The sequence below is a fragment of the Euleptes europaea genome, chromosome 1, assembly GCF_029931775.1.
Source record: "Euleptes europaea isolate rEulEur1 chromosome 1, rEulEur1.hap1, whole genome shotgun sequence".
Lineage (NCBI taxonomy): Eukaryota > Metazoa > Chordata > Lepidosauria > Squamata > Sphaerodactylidae > Euleptes > Euleptes europaea.
This window is the reverse complement of record NC_079312.1, coordinates 121,378,170-121,399,497: the sequence shown is the minus strand read 5'-3', so window position 1 is coordinate 121,399,497 and position 21,328 is coordinate 121,378,170. Positions and strand designations below refer to the sequence as shown.

Below are 21,328 nucleotides of genomic sequence, written 5' to 3'. Positions count from 1 at the left end.
GGAGTGGGGCAGAAGCTTGGGAGAGAAGCTCCAAGGAGGGCAAGGGCAGCTTGACCTAATGCTGCCTTGGGAAACCTCTGGAAATCTTTGTTCTCCTTGTCTCCTCCTGCTACATGTGCTTTAGAAGGTATCCCTCTGCTCAAAGTACTGCTTTGGTCCTTTTAGATAACATGAGGGAACTTTTTGTAAAAAGAAAGTCATCCTCAGATGCCTAATGAGCAATTGGGTTTTATAGATTCTGGAATCTTGGCTGGTCCGTGGGATAGAAGTGGGGATGCATGGCAGAAATCCTGGCTAGAAGTAAAACTCCACATGCCCCATTGTATACACAAGCACTCTTCAAATCAACGCTACTATTGGTGGTGCTTAACAAATGCAGAGCATTTGGTACTGGTTCAGGACGTACGTGGTTTCCTTTCCAGACTTCACTTAATTAGCTGAAGCCTGCAGAAGTGTAGAGGTTTGCAAAAGATGAGGACAGATTCTGCCCTTTGCATTTACCAGGCAGAGGGGAGAAGGAAAAGATGTAGAGCTTCTTGTGGCAATCATACATCAGCTTCAAACACATACTTCAAGTTTTACCAATGGATGTTTTCTATCAACAGTCTTCAAACCAAGAGAAGTTGCATTGAATAGGACTCCATGGGTTGAAGATCTGTTATCTTAAAAACAAAAACATTCCAAAGAAGAACGAACATTTTCTTTGGAAATAGTTCGAGTTAACCTCCAACACAGACCTTAAAATTATCTATCTGGCCATCATCAGCTCCAAACAGGAAAGTAAGCCTTTTGCCAATGAAAAAAAAAAACCAGCTAAAAATATTGACAGCGGGGGGTCCAAAGAAAAACAAGATTCTACAGTTTCAACTGTCAATCTACATAATTGTTTTAGCACTATAAAGCAAAATTGCAGAACTTCAGCAGGGTTGTATATAGCACATAAAGATAAATGAAATCCTACTTTATTTCTTAAAAGCTGGAATCTCTGTTCCTTTCTATTCCATAAGGACAGAACTTTAGTCAGCTGGCAGCCAATCTTCAGTTTTCAGTGAACCAAAGACTGCATAAACTGGGAGGGGCTGTGGCTCAGTGGTAGAGCATCTGCTCGGCATGTAGAAGGTCCCAGGTTCAATCCCCGGCATCTCCAGTTAAAGGGACCAGGCAAGTAGGTGATGTGAAAGACCTCTACCTGAGACCCTGGAGAGCCGCTGCTGGGCTGAGTAGACAATACTGACTTTGATGGACCAAGGGTCTGATTCGGTATAAGGGAGCTTCATGTGTGCATGTATTCATAAAGCCATGAATGAGAGGACAGTGGTAACGAAACGCTTTAAAAAACTCTCCTGTAGTTCATTAGATTCAGAGGGTAGTCGTGTTGGTCTGCAGTAGAACAGCTAGATTCAAGTCCAGTAGCACCTTAGAGAGCAACAGGATTTTCAGGGTATAATATTTCGAGTCAAAGCTTTGTCAGGTATCTGATGAAGGGAGCTTTGACTCTAAACAGCTTATACCCCCCAAATCTGGTTGGACTCTGAAGTGCTACTGGACTTGAACCTATAGTTCTTTAGTAGACAGCGCAGTAGACCCTCGTGAAGTAAGTCTTATTAGTGGTAGGAGCTGCTATGCTGCATTCAATCCCAGGTACATTTAAACTACTGTTTTTCTCCGAAAGTGGTAGCTTGCTAGTCTGTAATTTAAGATGTTACTAGTATATAAAAATTTTCACCACACTGAACAGCAAAAATAAAAAGTGCATCTTCTGTTCAGTTTGATTGCATAGGACCAGAGGGGCTTTTGCTTGTTACTTTCCAGTGTTCTGTCTCTAATAAAATATTCTTCAATTAAATGCTCAATGAAGCAAATATTATATGCCTAATACATTCATACAAAAATATGACAAAGCCTCAAGTCTTTTCCCCTATATAAATCTATTATTCAATCTAGGGTGAAAAATACAACTGATAGGAAAAGGGAGGATCTGAGGTTTATAAAGTTAAGCTTGGGTGGACAAAGTGGAGAAAGAACTTCTCGGTCTCCCATTCAACTAGAACTTAGGGGCACTCAATAACATTGATAGGAAGCAGATTTAGAATGGATGAAACAAAGTACTTCTCCACACAATACATCATTATCATATGGACTTCACTGCAAGGAGTTGTAGTGATGGTCACTGGCTTATACAGCTTTAAAAGAGGAACAGATAAATAAATGGAGGATGTGTAGCAAAGATTACTAGCTAGTATAAATTATAAAATGTACATTTTACTTGTGCTGAAGGATTTACAATGGCTCCAGGTTCAATTCAAGGTTCTGGTTATGACATTTAAAGCCCTACAGTATGGAATCAGGATATCTGAACTGCCTACTTCCATATCAACCTTACTGGAGTAATGATCTGAAGCCTTCTCTGTATCCAACCATTGCCTGAAATAAGATGGGTGGCCATGAAAGGGCTTTTTTTCCTCTTGAGATGTTGAGAAGAGATGTTATCCGAAGAAGTGAGCTGTGGCTCACAAAAGCTCATACCTTGCCAGACATTTTGTTATTCTTTTAATGTGCTACTGAACTCTTGCTCTTTTATCCCTCACAGATATTCATCCAGGGCTTATAGCACAATCCTAAACAAAGTTACACCCTTCTAAGCTTTCAATGGACTTAGAAGAATGTGTTTAGGATTACCTTGTTAGTGTGCTAAATTACCAGTGCCAGCTAAAGATGCTCTTGTTCATTATGTTGATTATTGCTTATTGTCTTGTTTATTATGTGGTTTAAAGGCAATTATATTATATGATTTCTTATATTATTTTAATTTTATGTTAATTGCCTTGAGCGCCTCTGCAGGATTTAAGCACAAGAACTGAAAAATATTTCTTCAGGATAAACTGTCACCATTGGAAAGTTTTACATTGTCTCCTTAGCGTAAATTAAAGCACATTTGTGTGTGTTTTTTAATTCCAAAAACATTCAATTTTTTAAAAATAAAATTACAATCAGTGCCTTTAGTGATCTACTAGATGTTAATTTCAGGAAAGCATCCTAATGAATTGAGTCATTACACCTCAGGAAATAAAGTGGGGAAAGATCTCTTTCATTATATAGGGCAGAAAACAAAAAAGGAAACTCGGGATAATTACTAGCCCAGGCTTTACACTGGATTAGATGTTGACTAATTCATGGTAAATCTTTTTCATTCTTGGACCACAAAAGACTTCCTTCATATCAGAGCACACTTTCAATATGCACTAGCTGTATGATTCATTCAGTTCAAGAAATACCAAAAAAAGGTACTTGAATGTCAGGAATACATAGAACTCCTTAGTAAGGGTAAACAACTGTTGACAATTTTTGGACTGTAAGGTAAACTTTCCCAAACACATATTTATATGCCCATTACCACTGCCACCATTAAATACGGCAAACTCTCCAGTAGGCTTCTTTCACAATCTGTGATCTCACTCGGATGTCAGGTAATCTCTCTATTGGTCTGATGGGCAAACAGAATCCTTCTATTCAGACCCAGCACACTCTAAGAATTCCAGCATGGTGTAGTGGTTAAGAGCGGTGGTTTGGAGCGGTGGAGTCTCACCTGGAGAACCGGGTTTGATTCCCCACTCCTCCACGTGAGCGGGGGACGCTAATCTGGTGAACTGGATTTGTTTCCCCACTCCTCCACATGAAGCCAGCTGGGTGACCTTGGGCCAGCCTCCCCTACCTCACAGGGTGTCTGTTGTGGGGAGGGGAAGGGAAGGTGATTGTAGGCTTGTTTGAGTCTCCCTTATGTGGTAGAGAAAGTCAGCATATAAAAACCAACTCTTCTTCAATTCTATTGCAAGTGTACAAATGTACTTTTTTCTGCCCACTGGAATCTTAATTAATGAGAATTAAAAAGTTAAGGCTTGCAATGTGAAAGGTAAGAGTAAGGAAGGCATGGCTCTTTGCTCTTTCCTGTAAGTAACCTTCAGGGTTGGCTGATTCCAGCCTTTGAGTTACAGTTAGATAATATCACAAAACAGTCATGTTGTCTGTTTTATCTTATAATTTCTTTCTGAAGCATTTGTGTTATCAGCAAAATTCAGAATTACTCATCAATAGTCAAATTATTCAGCCACCAACAGAAAACTACAGAGTAGGTGGGTGTTAGGAAAGTCAGTTTAGCAAAATATCGGCATACTAAAGGGGAAATATAGAGAAGTTTCATCAGGAAAAAAAACAGCAAGATTGACAAAACCAGATGAAATGTTAAACTCAGGAAGATATACAATTCTTCTAGCTTCTCAAAACCAGGAAGGAAGTGTATGTAGGGTGTAGTCTGAAGTTGGAAATCCCAGAAATCAAGGAACAACAACAAGTAGCAGTGGAGAAAGGGAAGCGCTGGTACATTTTTAATGCTCCCAATCCTTTAAAGAATGGTAAAGAGATTAGGAACGATTTGCAGAATTGCATACTTCATCCTCTCCGGTGCAAATTTTGCCCACTCTTCCCTCCTCCAGTTTTAATCATAGTGAAGGCTTATGTCAGAACCAGCCCTGACAATGATTAATGCTGTTAACTCCCTTTAAGTCATAATGAAAGATGAACCTTTGTTAGCCTTAACCATGGATAAGATCAGTGCCAACGTGACCCATAACCATATCTAAGGCTGGTAGGGGAAGGGAGACAGAAATTCATGCTAGAGATGGAAGAGACCAGTACAAGGGAGTGTTTGATCCTATGGCCCACTCCACTAACCGGGTTGTGGGGTCAGGAACATTTAGTTGTTTGTTGTTTAAAGCATTTCTATGCTGTCTTTCCATCAGTTCAGAGCCCCCAAAGTGCCAAACTTTAAAGCAAAACATTAGAACATTTCAGACATTAAAAAGTGTCTAAAATACTAATATATTGACATATTTGAAAAAATTAAACAAAACATAAAATAAATATAAATACACAACAAATATACACACAGAGACATGAAAAACACATAGAGAGGAAGGAGGGCTAACAAGAGTTAGTGGTGGAGGAAGTCTTCACCCACTGGCAGAAGATAATGACACAGGCCAACAGACAAATCTTCCTGGGGAAGGAGCTCCAAAGTTTTGGCACCCCAACCAGGAAGTCCTTTTCTTGGGTTACACAGAAGATTTCATAAAATCCCATTTACGAACAGAGTTTGCCCTTGCGGGAAAGGTGAAATAGAATCACTTGCTCATGTCCTTTTTAATTGCTCTTTTTATGCTTGCAGCCGATCCCAGTTCATTGACCCGCTATTTGTAAACAGGGAATGGCTTTTAGATGAAACTAGGACATCCTACCTTATGACCACACAAATCCAAAAATAATCCAAAAATAATTGATTCAGTTGCTAAGGCTCATTTGTCCACCTCCCTGACGGATTAAGCAAGGCAGGCTAGAGCAGTTTTCCACTTCAGTGGGTAGAACTTTGTGCCAAGGGTTGCCTTGTGGAAAGAGGAGGGCCCCCTTTATCTTTGCCACCTTTACACCCAGGACAATTGCTCCCAAGAGGGCAGCTCTCACCCTACTCCCTGAGGTGCTCCCACATCTGCCGTAATGCAAAGCCCCTGCCTTGGTGAACCTAGCAAGGCAGCGAGCGCCAGTCCCTGCAGCTTCACCTAGCCAGCTGCATCCAGGGCAGGGCATCAGGCCAGCATATCAGGTCCTCAGATTCCCAAGGCTCAGCAAGCTTGCAATCTATTGGAAGCCCCCTTCCTTTTCACAGTGGGGAAACCTTAGGCATTTGTGTTTTCACAGTTTGGCAGGAGAGTTTGTTCCTCTGAATCACAGCCTGATTGTGGAATGGACTCTCATTCCTTATCCCCCCCCCCCAGTCTTTTGGTGCTTATTTCCAGCACATGGCCTCTCCTTTTCAAACATCACCTGCACTTTCTGCCTCCCCCATTTCTGTCCTTCCTCTTCTCTTGCTCCATTAGAACAGCTGTTTCCACATTCAGAAAACAAAAATTCTGAAACAAAACAAAAAAAAACTATCAGCCTGGCATGGTCATCACTCACTTTCTTATACTTAGGAATTTGGTTTTCATCTAATCTAGATAATCTGTATGAGAATAATCGTCACTTTCACTTTATTCAGGTTTAGCAGCCCATAAACCCTACACCAAGACAGTAAAAGAAAACATGCAATAACATATCAACCATTGACAAGAAGCAATCACAAAAACATTGTTCTGAAGAAATCCCAACAAAAAGCCCCTTCATCTGTGCTGTAGACAGAAATTTGGTTAGATGCACTGCCCAAATTGTCTAGTTTAATTCACAATCAATTCCCAGAATAAAGAACAGCCTCTTCTAAAGCCCACTTGCTCATCACCTATGATTTCCTCATCGTCCATCCATTGAAGCAGCTTTTTTCGCAGGAAACTTGCATATAGTTGGCCAATCACTGCCAAAAGACTGATCGGTCAGTAGTTATATGGATCTGTTTTATCACCTTTTTTATAAATCGGTGTAATAAACGAGATTTTCCATGAATCTGGTATGATTCCTTCCTGATTAATCAACATGAATAGAGATGCCAGCAATGAAGTCTATCCCATGGGGTTCATTTTCAAAAGTTCAGAAGGGGGACCATCAAGGCATAGGGATTTTCCCATTTTCAACTCTTTAATCCATTTGATTACTCCCTGATGGGCTACAGGTTTCCAACATGGAAGCTGCTGAAGATCAATTTCAATTGGAATGGAGTTGATCTGTTAAGAAAGTAGTTTTCGGTAGTCATGATTTATGATGGCCTGGGAAGTGCAAAATCTAATCACTGAATTGAGCCTAACCTAGAAAACTACAGCTATCCTCATTCGAACTTTGGGATATAATATGTAGGTCATTTGGCATTGCTTGACAAACATTTCATACTATCTTTGATACTCAAGATAGGAGTAGTTTCAGGAGGAGTTCTTTATGAGGTATGGGAAAGTAGGTGTTTTGTTTAACATGTTCCGCATATTTAATATATGGAGAGGTAGATATTTTATTTAATATATTCCCCTCAACAGCATCATCAAGATGATTAATATTCGCACCACCATGAAAAGTCCCACTCAGCAAGTGTAAGCCTTTGAGGACACGTAAAGTAAAACATTTCAGTGAAAACAGATCACAAGAACCACAGAAAATACCTTTTGCCTCTGTCTGAGATTTTTAAAAAACTTAGAAGCATAAACACCTTTGAATTTTGGAATAAAATCTAGAAATTTAGCAGACAGGTGCTTCCTCTTCCTTCCTTGAAATTAGCTGCTAGTCTTAGTTCTTGCATTTCCTGAGGTTGGTTCTTCACTTTGTAACCTTCATGTTTTATGTAATACAGAAGTTTCTTTGATCAAAGAGACTCTTAAAACACAGAGCTAGATGGAGCAACGCAGTTACATCAACTGAGTGTGTAAACAGACCATTAAATGTCACAATCAACAGGAGAGTAGACATAGACACAAATTTATTTCCTGCTCTGGTAACTAATTTACTATATAAACTTGGCCAAAGTATTTAATTTTGCTGTATCAATTCATAAAACAGAAGTTTACTCTTCAAGTACTACATGCACAGGAAAACATTTATAGATCAAATTATAATGAGCGTCTAATCAAAACACCCATGTCCTCTATTGTCTCTACTGAGAGCCATTGTGGTGTAGTGGTTAAGAGTGCTGGACTGGACTGGGAGTCCCAGGTTCAAATCCCCATTCATGGCATGGAAGCTTGCTGGGTGATCTTGTGCCAGTCACATACTCTCACCCTAACCTACCTCACAGGGTTGTTGTAAGGATAAAATGGAGGAGAAGAGAATGATGTAAGCCACTATGGGTCCACACTGGGGAGAAAGGTGGGGTACAAATCAATTAAATAAATAAATTCTCTTACATTTACTATGCATGCCCTTACAGAAGCAGAATAATGATCTGCAACAAATGCATGAGTACTGTTTCAATTCATTTCCAGTTCACTTGGGCCAAGGAAGAATCAGGAGCAGCTTTTAGTCGAAGAACCCAGAAGACTCAAGGCAGAACATCAACAGCAAGGCTTCCAGATGACATAAGCCAAACCGTCAGTCTGACACACAGGGACCAAGTAACTAAAGCTCATTTGTATTTTCTTGGTGAACATTACGAGCACATTTGTGTTTATAAAATATAGTAAATACTCAAATGTTTCATTTGAGCTGTTGGATGTTTGTGACTTGGCACACACTTCTGTGTTTACACTATGCCTTATGCATACAGTTGGATCCAGCCAGCTACTGGACTCAAATCTTGCTCTACCGCTGCAGACCAACACTGAAACTATGTTTACACTGGGAATTACACAATGAGCATAAATATAACAATATGGCAGTTTGCCACACCACTGTTCAAATCATGTGATCTTCTTCACCCAGATGAAAGATTGATACCCATTGCACCCAGCAACATCAAAACACTGGGAAAAAACTTACACACAACTTCAACCAGTCCTTCTATCATGCAGGTTGGATCCAGCCAGGTTTTCCACTCTATCTCACCAAGTGGCCCTCTTATATTACAGCCCTGGTCATACATGTTTTTTCCCCACACTGATCCCATGGTCCCCAGCATAGCCTTTTAGATGGCCAAAGGGAAATTCCTCTTCCCTTTTCACCAGCAGAAAAGCTGGCTAGATCCAACAGTACGCTTCAGGGCCTCCTCTCCTGGTACACACCCCGCCCCCGAAGGACGTTACGCTCTACTGATAATAACATGTTGGTGGTCCCTGACCCTAGGAGTGTGCAGCTGTCCTCGACAAAAGCCAGGGTTTTTCTGGCCCTGGCTCCGGCATGGTGGAATGCTCTTCCTAGCAACATCAGAGCCCTGCGGGACCTTAAAGAGTTCTACAGGGCCTGTAAGACAGAGCTATTTTACCAGGCCTACAACTGAAGGCAGCTGCAGATTGTCATCTGTGCTGGCCTCCCCACCTTTCTCCTTCTTGTGTATTTTATGGACTAGAGGGGGGTCCTACCTGCTTGCTACGACTCAGCAGATACTGTATTAATTTGTGCACTATCTATGGTTTTAATAGTCGTGGAGGATTGTGGTGTGGTATGTTTTATTGTTTGAAATGTTTTATTCACACACATATATGTAAGATACGTTGATTTTATTGTTGTTACATGCCCTGAGCCTGGTCTTGGCTGGGGAAGGGGGCTAGAAATTTCAATAAATAAATAATAAATAAATAAAGCAGTGGTTCTCGAAATGTGGGTCAAGACCCAAAGGTCACAGCTCTGTCACAGGAAGAACTCAGAAAGGAGGCTCAGTGGCAAGTTTGGATTTCCTCTGCATAATGTTCAAAATGGCCAAGAAATACCCTCTGTTGCTCAGCAATGTAATATATTTATACAATAAACATGAAAAGTAAGTTATAACTTTGTTCAGCATTAGCTGATATGAGATTCCTGCATTTATATTCCCCCCCACCCAGCAATGTGATGTTACTTTACAAGTGGGTTCTGAAAACTACAGTAAATTTAGAAGTGAGTACTGAAAAGTACACTACATTCAGAAGTGGATCCCACTTCAAAAATTTAGAGAATCACTAGCCTAAGCTAAAAATGCTTTTAATTCCTTGGAATCATTTCCACCGCATTCACCTTCTATCTTTCACTATACAGTGTGTGTGTGTTTTTTAACAGAGGAACAAGACAACAAAACCGGTCAATGCCATTAAAATCAGAATTCATTCAAGCCTGAAGTCATTCAATAAAAGGCACTGAATGTTCAAGGACTGACTCTTTTGAACACTGACTAGAAATATATACCCAGGAAACATCTGGTTCAGGGTTGCTCTACTTAAGAGATTCTGTGGATTACAACATATGGTACAGCCCTACCTGAATTGTCCCACTTTAGCAGATATATGGAAATGCAAACTTAAATGCATTCTTAAAAAAAGAAAAAAGGAACTATCTGCACACAGAGTGCTGGCATACTTGGAAGACTTTTATGCTAGATTTCTCTGCAACCCATCGCTTTATGAGAAGAATTCAGACAAGCAAAAGCCTCCAACTACTGCTTAAGAGGTGAAGCCCAGGAAGCAGCATACCTGCTATTTCTATACATATGAATATTTCATTTTATTGATTTTTTTATTCGATTTGATTTCTAGCCTGCCCTCAATCCCCGACCAAAGCCGGGCTCCGAGTCATCTTCTGTACAGGTCCTTTACAAAGTCTCTATTACAGATGCAAATGTGGGCTACACAAATGAGGCCACAATTATTATGGATATATTAAAAAGACAATTTTTTAAAACAAAGTGTAGTCTTTGCAGCTGAAGAAATAGGGAACAGAATGCAGAGCAAAGGCTATGCAGTGTTTTCCAGTTCTTCAGGTAAGCATCAAAGGATTTCTTCGACTCACAATTACTCCCACTGTCATTGTACTAGCTACTATGTAAAGTCATTTTTACAGTTTAATTCTATTTATACCTACAGCCCACTGAACTCAGTACGACATGCTTCTGAGTAAACACCCATAGGACGGAGCTGTTTAGTCTATTCCAAACTCTGCTTCCATTAAAACAAGGAATAACTATCCCCACAGAGCCAACTAGTATACTAATGTACAAAAAAGATTGTTCATAACTGAGAAGGTAGAATAATCAACTCTCAAACGCAGAAACGATTTATGCTGAAGAGTCACTATTGTATTAAACCGTGGACAATGAAATTTTAACACCACGCCCTTCCTATCTATTAATAAAAACAGGCAATTACAACAGTGGCTTTGTATGAGTTAACTGGGCTATTGCCCACACAGGATGCTCACAGTGTCACCCAGCGTGCTAAGAGGAAATAGTTGCTGTCTTGAGCCTTAATCTGCCCACGTGAAATGAAGCATGCTGGCTGACCACAGAATGGCCTCTGTTCCCTTTTGCAATTGCCAACATCTGTTGGGCAGATCTATGAATAATTTTATGACCAAAAAAAACTCTCCCCTACCCACTCCAAACCAAACTTTTTTTTTGCGTTATGCACATGTAACTTAAGGCAGACTTCAGTAAGGGCCCTGTTTTGTTCTGTGGTTAGACAATTTTTTCTTCAGTACCTCAGAGTTGAGAAGTGAATAGAAATGGCAGTTTTGCTGCTAGTGTTTGAAGCCAAGTCGCCGAATGAGTGCAACCGGGCCTACCAAGCACAACTTCGAAACTCGTGAAATTCCCATGAAGAGTTTTAAAATTTGAAATACGGCTTGGGTTTTTGTTTTTGTTTTGGCTTGGAATTTTCAAGCATGCAAATACAGGTCATAGCCGAGCATTGATCTGCTGGCTGCTGTTGACACACTAGCCGTTAGCTGTGAATTGGGAGTACTTTTTTAATATTGTCCCTAGGAGGATGCTGCATTTAGGTATCAGATGAAGGAAGCTTTGACTCTTGAAAGCTTATACCTTGAAAATTTTGTCGGTCTCCAAGGTGCTACTAGATTCAAATCTAGCTTTTGGAAACTATCTGCTATGTGAAAGACTGCAGGTCCTTCAAAACTAGTCTCCCATCCCCTTAGTTTTCTGAGGGAACTCACTGTGCCAGATAAAACCCATTTACAAATATCTGGAGTATTATTACAGAAGATTTATAGTATCTTATTTGGTTTTATGGGTACAGAAAAAAGAAGGGAAATAGTTGACTCGGGAGGTTACATTGTTGGGTCAGTATCCAGGCCAAACCCTCTTTAACAAAACCAATGATCTTAATTGTTGTCAAAATTAATAACTGTTGTTTAAAAAAAGAAGATTTATAGTATCATAGTGGCTTCAACGAATTGTAGATAACGATTAAACGTTGCCTGCTGCTGTATTTCTGAATTTTATTTCCCCCCAAGGAAAGGTAACGCTGGTTAGGATGTCTGGTGTTAGAGACTGAAGTCACTTGTCCTGGAAGAAGTTGACTTTTGTACAGTAGGTTAAAAGCATGTGGGGTGGGGTGGGGGTCATAGATCCAGCCTCACTGTTTGAAAAATAGGTTGGTGCTGTAGCCAGAAGCACCTTCTATCACTTGCACCTGGTTTCACCACTTCTCTCATTTCTTAAACTCAGCCAACCTATGCTTCTGTAACCTCATGGCCGGACTACGGTAATGTGCTCTCTCCCCCCCCCCCCCGCCCCAGGCTGCATTCCCATTCCCTTTTCAGAAATAACCATGTATAGCACTACATTTGTACTGAGGCTAAGACTAACTATAGCTGGTTTCAAACTCCTGTCTGGGGCTATCAAGTACTGTTTTAAAGTTAGCCATGATAGTGATGTATGGGTGTGAAAGCTGGACAGTGAAGAAAGCTGATAGGAAGAAAACAGATTCCTTTGAAATGTGGCGTTGGAGGAGAGTGTTACGGATACCGTGGACTGCCAAAAAAACAAATCAGTGGGTTATAGATCAAATCAAGAACTGACCCTAGAACTGACCCTAAAAGCTAAAATGACTAAACTGAAGCTATTGTATTTTGGTCACATCATGAGACAACAAGAGTCACTGGAAAAGACAGTCATGCTAGGAAAAGTTGAGGGCAGCAGGAAAAGAGGAAGACCTAACAAGAGATGGACTGACTCAATAAAGGAAGTCACAGCCCTCAATTTGCAAGATCTGAGCAAGGCTGTCAAAGATAGGACATTTTGGAGGACTTCCATTCATAGGGTCGCCATGAGTCGGAAGCGACTTGACGGCACTTAAGACACACATGATAGTGAGTGCTAACCATAATATATCTTGACTAACCCTGAAAAAGAGAGTGAGGTAGAAACTCAAGTATAAGAGAAGAAAAGGAGGAGAAACAGGTAGGCAGTTTCATGGGACAGTTTCTTAAAGATCTCACTTCATAAGCACCAGGACTTCACATATATGTACAGGAATTCACACATACATACAGTAATAGGAATTCTTATCAAATCAGACCCGTAGACGCAAAGCATTATGTCAGAATTGGTCCATGGAATAACAATTTAATACTCCAAAGAAGAGAATCACGTTCAGACCTCCTTTAGACCTATCATGATGATATGAAGGAACACACATTCCCCTCTGATAAGACCTCTGATACAGGTCTTGGCTTCCTGTACCGAAAAAGTTGCATTTGCGGTTAATCTGTGGCTGTCCTGTGGTGAGACAATGACACAGAGTGCTGCAAAGGAACAAATTCTAGAAAGACAAAAGGTGAATGAAATGTTGCAATCTTCATTTGCATTTTTGTGCCACAGCTCCAGTCACAGGACCAACATCTGGACAACTTCAACACCGTGGACTAAGAATCACAAAGAATAACATGAGCTGTATGAGAGCAGAAGACCAAGCAAGCCATTCCAAGCCCAGCACATAATACTTTAGAAGAAAAAGTTAACTGAGCAGTGTTTTGTTGCTTTAACATATAGAATAAAACATATAATGTCTCTCAGGCTATACAGTGACTGGCAAGTTAGCTTAAAGAGAATTTAAGAAAAAAACAGAAGGCATAGGAGGCTAAAGCAGAGGGAAGAAGACTTGGTTTTTATATCCTGCACTTCTCTACCTTTAAGGGTTCTCAAAGCAGCTTACAATCGCCTTCCCTTCCCCTCCCCACAACAGAGACCTTGTGAGGTAGGTGGGGCTGAGAGAGTTCTGAGAGAACTGTGACTAGCCCAAGGTCACCCAGCAGGCTGCATGTGGAGGAGTGGGGAAACAGACCCGGTTCACCAAATTAGAGTCAGCCGCTCATGTGGAGGAGTGGGGAATCAAACCTGGTTCACATGCTTTTATTGTGGAAGATTGATTGTATTTTATATTTGTGCTGGTCTTTGACCGTAATAATATATAAATATTATTATAAACCTGCTTCTCCAGATTAGAGTCCACCACTCTTAACCACTACACCACACTGGCTCAAAAGTAAAGATCTGTTTAACATACAGATCTAGACATACACACACACATTATTTATGTACACACACAAATATCGATCAAGGCAAATGCCCCTCCGTGCTGCAAAGTGCCCCATCTTTCCTCTCTGACTTGAATGAATTAAATTATAGCAAAAAAGGTTCAAGGAAGCTTTCAAATTTAATTACTATTATTTGGGTGATTATCTCAGCTTCAAAAGGTATAGCAGCACGGAAAACTGGCCAAATCATTCTATGACATGACCATTACATTACATTATTTTATCTTTGTTCATTAAAGAGAACAGGGATACCAGACTAAAATCAAGAGGAAGCAGTATGCCAGGTTGGGCTACATTTTTCACACTTCTTTGGTCTGCAGAGACTTCCCGTACAGTAAAAATTCACACCAAACCCAGCAAACATTTTCAGTTCTAAATTTCCAGCTGCTAGTCTGAACTTCAAAAGGCTGACCCTGGCTAAAATGAAAAACAAAAGGAAAGAAAAATAAGAGAAAGAAAACAACTGTGAAGGACTGCACTGGAATACTTCTCTCATTTAGTGATCTTCTCTCTAAGATGCTTTTCCATGAAATACCTGGTCTAATCTAAAATGTCATAATACAGTGGGGACAGGTTGTGGCAAAGACAGAAGGATGAACCCAATTACCTACTCTGGGTGTGGTCAAAGGGAGGGGTAGTTGCAGCGGGCCCGGCGCAGCAAGCCAAAAATGTAACTTTCCCCAAACCCCATGAAACTGCTCTATGCAGTTTCACAGGGCTACGCCACAAATTTTGCAGACACAAGTTCATACCAGCAAAAGGGCTTAGGGAGCTGACTAAAGTCAGCCCCGCCCCCGGGGACACCCCCTTTGGCGCCAGCAACACTGCAGGTGTGCCGGCGCCCATGCATGGTGCTGCCGCATGGTTCCCTGGCAACGGCATAGGTGGCCCTGTGCGATGTTAATGTCCATTTAGCTATTGTAAGTGGCACTAATGCCAGCGCAGGGGTCATGCCGGCTCCTAAAGCCATTCAGCCCCCACTTCAGGATTGCTCTGTAAATGTCACAGATCTTCAGTTCTGTGCTCTCTATACTTTTTTTTACTTGTGGAGTGTATTCATGTGTATGTATTTTGCAGTTCAGATAGTATCAGAAAAGCAGGAAAAAGTATATAATATTTCAAATAAAATCACAGCTTATTTAACTTTTAAAAATATTTTTACCCCACCACATAGTCCCTCACTGGGCAACAGAACTTTCAACACAAAGATCTGATTCAATGAACACACGTCCCTCTTGAGTACCAAAGAAGCCTTTCTCTTTAAATACAGCCATGAAGACAGCCTTTCCTAGTTTGGCATTTTAACATTTAAAACTCAGAGGAATTGAATATATTATAGGAAATAACGAAATTCTGAAAATGAAATACACTCTGCTATAATCACTGCAAAAATTGTACCTAAATGGTCTGCAGTTTGTGAAAGTATCTTTACAAGCACATTTTCCTTCCGAAAACAGGTGCAGATTATAATTCTGAAGTACTTTAAAAATGATCTAGCATGGAAAATTGAAGAAAAAAATCCCCTGAAAGAATAAAACCCCACAACAACATTTTGCAGTTTCTGTATCAGTAATTAGCCCTTTTTACAGAGGCAGCAACTCATACACGACCTTTCATTTCACACTATGGGACTTAACCATTTCGCTGCAAGAAGATATTTAAAAGAGTGCATGCAAAATGCTTCTTTGCAAGATCTGATATAAAAGGTTGCGTTCAACCACATCAGAGAAGCCGGTTCATCCAAGGAGGGCAGAGGCCGAGCAGCTCCTCAGCAGCCTGATGCAGGCCACTTCCTCCTCCGTGTACCCGATGCCTTACAACCACTCACATTTCCGCTTGGGCTAGGGCCTGGCTAACATCCTGCTAACCACAGAACCCGTGCCGGCCCCACCTTCCTTGGCTTGTGATCACGCTACTTCGTGCACAAGCTGTGTTTTTAGGGGAACTGAAGTTGAATGAGCAAAGTTGCAACTACCATAAGTCATACTTTACAAAAGTCAAATTCTGTCCTAGGACAGAGGGTGTTCACTATGCAGTATTTAAGGCACTCACTAGAAAACTAGTTCTGAAGGCCAAATACATTATTATTTTTACCGCTTAGGTTTCTAGTCATGTGTTTAAGAATCATTAATGCTTTTGCTTCAGAGTACCCATGAAACTGCCTTATACTGAATCAGACCCTTGGTCCATCAAAGTCAGTACTGTCTACTCAGACAAGCAGCGGGTCTCCAGGGTCTTAAGCAGAGGTCTTTCACATCACTTACTTGCCTGGTCCCTTTAACTGGAGATGCCAGGGATTGAGCCTGGGACCTTCTGCGTGCCAAGCAGATGCTCTACCACTGAGCCACAGCCTCTCCCCAAAATCCAGAGTAAAACCCAGAAATGTGAAAGTGGTTCCTCTGCAGCTGATAGATGGTTTACTTTTCAAATTTAGAACAGCATTTTTTTAGTTGATTTACAATAGGTCTTCCTGTTGCGCCTATATATTCCTCACCGAACAGTCAACAGTAAATCTTCAGTTTTATTTTTAGCACTTTAAAAGAAAAATAGAAACTGAAGACCTTGGACTAGGAAGACCCAAGGTCAAATCCCCTTTCGGCCATGAACTAACTTACTGGCTTTCAGCAAATCAGTCCCATTATGATTCAATGCCCTAAATGTAAAATGACAATAGTCAGTGTTCTGTCTGGAAAATGGTCATGAAGGATATAACTGCAAACCAGCCACTGCTGAAAATACTACTGCTTCAACAGACCAAAACAAACTGAACAGATTTCAGTGTTGTAAAACTGATTCTGTTTTATTATATTATATATTTTATTGCATTGTGTTTTATGTATTGTATTTAATTTGCAATGTGAGCCTCCCTGAGCCCGGCTTAGCCGGGGGAGGGAGGGATATAACTAAAAGATAATGATGATGGTGATGATTTAGCCTACCTTCCTCAACAAATAAGGTGAGCATGTGGTTCAATATCCAGAATCAACTTCCCATTCCTGTGGCAAACCAAGAGGGCAGCTATCAAAGGCAAAATCATCCAGAATACTATGGAAAAATGGGTTAACTACACCCATTCTAACACCAATAAAACCAGCCCTATGCACTTCAATTACGCGCAAAGCTTTTTCTAAGAGGTATAAGTAGTTAGCTTTGGCAGTGCTTCAGCTACAGTTTCCAGATATCCTTTGCTGTAAGCCTCGTTTCTAGGTGCTGGGGAACGCAGGCAGGATAATGCTGCTGCAGTCCTCTTGTTTGTGGGCTTCCTAGAGGCACCTGGTTGGCCACTGTTCGAACAGACTGCTGAACTTGATGGGCCTTGGTCAGATCCAGCATGGCTTTTCTTATGTTCTTCTCAATGTACAAGCTCATCTCAAATTCCATTTAGAGCAACCCATTAAATGTTATCAGATAAATGCCCTTAAATTGATGCTTCCTTCCTCACTCTCACTTCCAACTGAATAAAGGCATTTTATCCAACAGATCATTTAAAAAAATTCACACAAAAAATCCTCTTCTAATGCAACAAAGCAGTAATATAGGACATTTCGCTGATCACCATTCCTGAACCTCTACTAAGCCTCCGTTAACAAGCTCATACAACACTAAATTTGACTTCATTCCAGCATTTCACAGTGGCATTTAGTGGTGTTTGTATGTGTCTGACTTAAACTTCTGTAGTATATCAGAGACTCTCCTTACTGTGTTATCCAATAAAAATATAACAAATGTTTCAATTCATAGTTCCTTCAAATGGTCAGCGGTAAAATGTTTTGAAGGTACTTCATGGATTTCTGCATTAGGTTTATCACTCTGTAGTCTGCAAGGATGCCAGCAGCATCAAAGCCATGAGGAAATGAAACCGAGTTTATACAATATGAAACCTAACAAGGATGCATTCCTCTCCTGAGCAACTTAAACCCAATAAAATTAAAAACAAATGTCTTCCTGCCATAATACCACAAAACCTAAGCCAAAAATGTGTGCTGCTTAAGGCACACAGGGAATATCTGCCACTAAACGGCCATTAGATCCCTCATCATGCTCTGCTAGTACACACATTTTCCTGCAAATGGGACAGATTCCTTCTGCAACCGTGCTTGTTTTTGCAAAACGTCTCTTTTCATTCGATAATGGCAAACTGCCTAATGAAACACTTTCCTGTTAACACCAAATCTGCCAGTTTTAGGCTTACAGACTGCATCTCACTTAAGAACAAAGATAATGTTGACCTAGACTTCAATCTCCAGTCTTAAAATGTTCATTATTTTATCCCTTAGCTCCCAAAATATTTATATAATTAGATCCCATGGTAACATAAAAATAATATATATATTTTTATTTATATAGACAATATTTATGCCATCTCTCCAAGAAACTGCCCAATGTAGCTTACAAAATAAAAGCAAAACATTAGAAGATATTAATTAAAATCCAGCAGAAAAATCCAGCAGAAAAACATAGACCATAAAAATCGACCACTGACTAAAATAGTGTAAAAATATCAACCCCTTAATTAAAAGCCTGAGTGAAATGATGTTTTGCCTTGGCACCTAAAGGAAAGCCATTTAGGCACCAGCCAAGCCTCAAGGGGAAGGGTGTTCCATAAGTGAGGTGCCACTACTAAAAAAGCCATGCATCTGGTTTCCACCCATGTCAACTCTGAAGGCAGGAGCACAGAGAGCAGGGCTTGTTAGGATGATCTTAACTGGAGGGCTGGAAGTCTGGGAGGAGGCTGAATTTCAAGTATACTGGCCCTAAGCTACTTAGGGATTTAAAGGTAAGAACCAGCACTATGAACTGTGCACAGAAACAAATGGGCAGCCAGTACAGATCTTTCAATACCAGGGTGATACAATCCCTGTATCCCACCCCTGACAATAGCCTGGCTGCTGCATTTTGAATAAGCGAACGTTGCTGGAACCATTTTCAAAAACAACGCCACACAAAGCACATTATAATTAACCAACCTGAATGTAACCAGCCATACAGAATCCGATAGGATCCCCCAAGCTACAAGCCTGTTCCTTCAAGGGGAATGCAACCCCATACAGGACAGGCTGAGTCTTCAGTTCTCATGCAGCTTGTCATTGACCAGCAGCACTTCAAGGTTAGTCTGGGCTCAGCTTCAGTTTACTGGTCCTCATTCATCTTGTTACTATCCCCAGTCACCTGTTCAAAACTTCCATAAACCCGCATGACTCAGCTGTTAAGGAGAAGTAGAGCTGGGTATCATCCACATATTGGTGGCACTTCACTCCAAATCCCCTGATGATCTCCCCAGAGGTTTCATGCAGATGTTAAAGAGCATAAGGGACAAGTTGGGACCCTGTGGGACCCCACAGCATAAATGCCATAAGGCCAAGCAGCAGTGCCTCAGCACCACCTTCTGGAATCAGTCAGTCAACCAAGAGAGGAACTACCAGAACATAATACCCCCCACTACCAAGTCAACCAGCCTCTCCAGAAGGATACCATGGATGATGGTATTTAACACTGTAGAGAGGTTCAGGAAAATCAACACTGCACAGAGGTTCAGGAGAATCAACAGGGGCACACTCCCCCGCCACTCTTCCAGGGGAAGATCATCAGTCAAGGCAACCAAGACCAAATAGCTTCAACTTCTCTGTCCCAAAACCAAATAACTTCAACCTGGTCAATTAAGATCAACAGCAATCAATCATGGGTACCAAAATATTACTCAATCTATAATGTAGTGATACCCTCCCCTAATTATGAACATTCAAGCACTTTGCAAGTCCTAACATTTGGTTTTTATGTTGTTTGAGAGTTCCAACTTCAAAGATGTGTACAGAAAGGGGTCAAATCTGTCATCCACATTCAACATAAAGCCCTCCCACCCCCCAAATACATGCCTCAGAACCCTGACTTAAAACGGTCTTTTCTTGTTCATAAGGTTTTGTGTAAGAGGCTGTGGTGCTATACAGTTGTAAACTACCACATGCAGCAGGAGGTTATTTAAAGTGCGGTGGTCATAGAAAGATAGGAAGCGAGCATTCTGCAACCTTAAAATTAACAATAAATATTACCAAATACCTGAGTCACAAGTTGCTCATTTGTTAGACTATTGATCCAACGAGTGTATCGCTCAGTGGCCCCTGCTGGTTCTCTCTTAACTTGGCAACCTACAATCTGAAAGTAAGGGGGGAGGGGAGACACTGTTAATAAAGCATATATTAGAACCAACCTATGGAGAGGTCACACTGGAGATCCATGATTGCACACCACTTTACCAACTGACAACCACTATAATTAGCCTTGGTAGAGAAAAACAACAGGCAAAGGGATCTGTTTTCCAGGGGGAAATGGCACAGGAGAAAAAAAGTTTTTTTAAAAACGTCTCAGCGTCCTGGCCACAATCAGAATTGGGATTCCCATGGCTGTTTTTCAGAGTCAAAAAACACATTGGAACATCTGGTCATTTGTAGCTTGGCCTAACTCGAAACCTGACAGAGGAAAATTACTTCTGTGAAGCAAACATCTCCGGGCCCTGAACCCATAGAAAGATAGTGGCAACTTTTGTCATGTACACTGAGTTACAAATTTACTTTTGCCAAACTTAAAGCAATTCATCTGGCAGAACTATCAGCATAAAACAGCTAACTTCATGGGAGCTTATGTGAATATGAAAATAAATCTGTTTGAAATGCTGAAAACTTTTTCTCTGATATGGGTAAGGTGCTTTCTATCACACCGAAGGCTGACCTACTTGAGCCAATATGTTCCATATTCCTAGAGCCAAACTGGATGTTATGGTGGCCATAGGTCCAACCCATGGCCACCAACGCCAATTTAGACAAGAATGTAGCCATCTAAAAAATGCCACTATTTCAGCACTTTAAAAGGTGTTGGGGGAGGAAGAATTGGTTTTTATATGCCAATTTTCTCTGACTTTTAAGGAGAATCAAGCCAGCTTAGAATCTCCTTCCTTTCCTCTCCCCACAACAGATACCTTGTGAGGTAGGTGGGGCTGAGAGAGTTCGGAGAGAACTGTGACTAACCCAAGATCACCCAGCTGGCTTGATGTGTCGGAGTGGGGAAACCAACCCAGTTCACCAGATTAGAGTCCACCACTCTTAACCAGTACACCACAAGACTGGGTCGTTTCATCATTTTTTAAATGGCTACAATGTCTTCTAGGAGCCCCGTGGCGCAGAGTGTTAAGCTGCAGTACTGCAGTCAAAAGCTCTGCTCACGACCTGAGTTCGATCCCAACGGAAGTTGGTTTCAGGTAGCCAGCTTAAGGTTGACTCAGCCTTTCATCCTTCCGAGGTCGGTGAAATGAGTACCCAGCTTGCTGGGGGTAAAGGGAAGATGACTGGGGAAGGCACTGGCAAACTACCCCACAAACGAAGTCTGCCTTGGAAACGTCGGGATGTGACGTCACCCC

At 41.0% G+C, this 21,328-nt stretch overlaps 1 protein-coding gene across 1 annotated transcript in view; it reads right to left on the bottom strand.

Moving 5' to 3' along the window:
* B3GNTL1 (UDP-GlcNAc:betaGal beta-1,3-N-acetylglucosaminyltransferase like 1) overlaps nucleotides 1-21,328 on the bottom strand; it is a 274,115-nt gene that overhangs the window by 184,845 nt on the left and 67,942 nt on the right. The window contains exon 6 of the mRNA XM_056850830.1: nucleotides 19,975-20,070. Coding sequence (XP_056706808.1) covers nucleotides 19,975-20,070 — 96 coding nt within the window. The remainder of the gene's footprint in view (nucleotides 1-19,974; nucleotides 20,071-21,328) is intronic.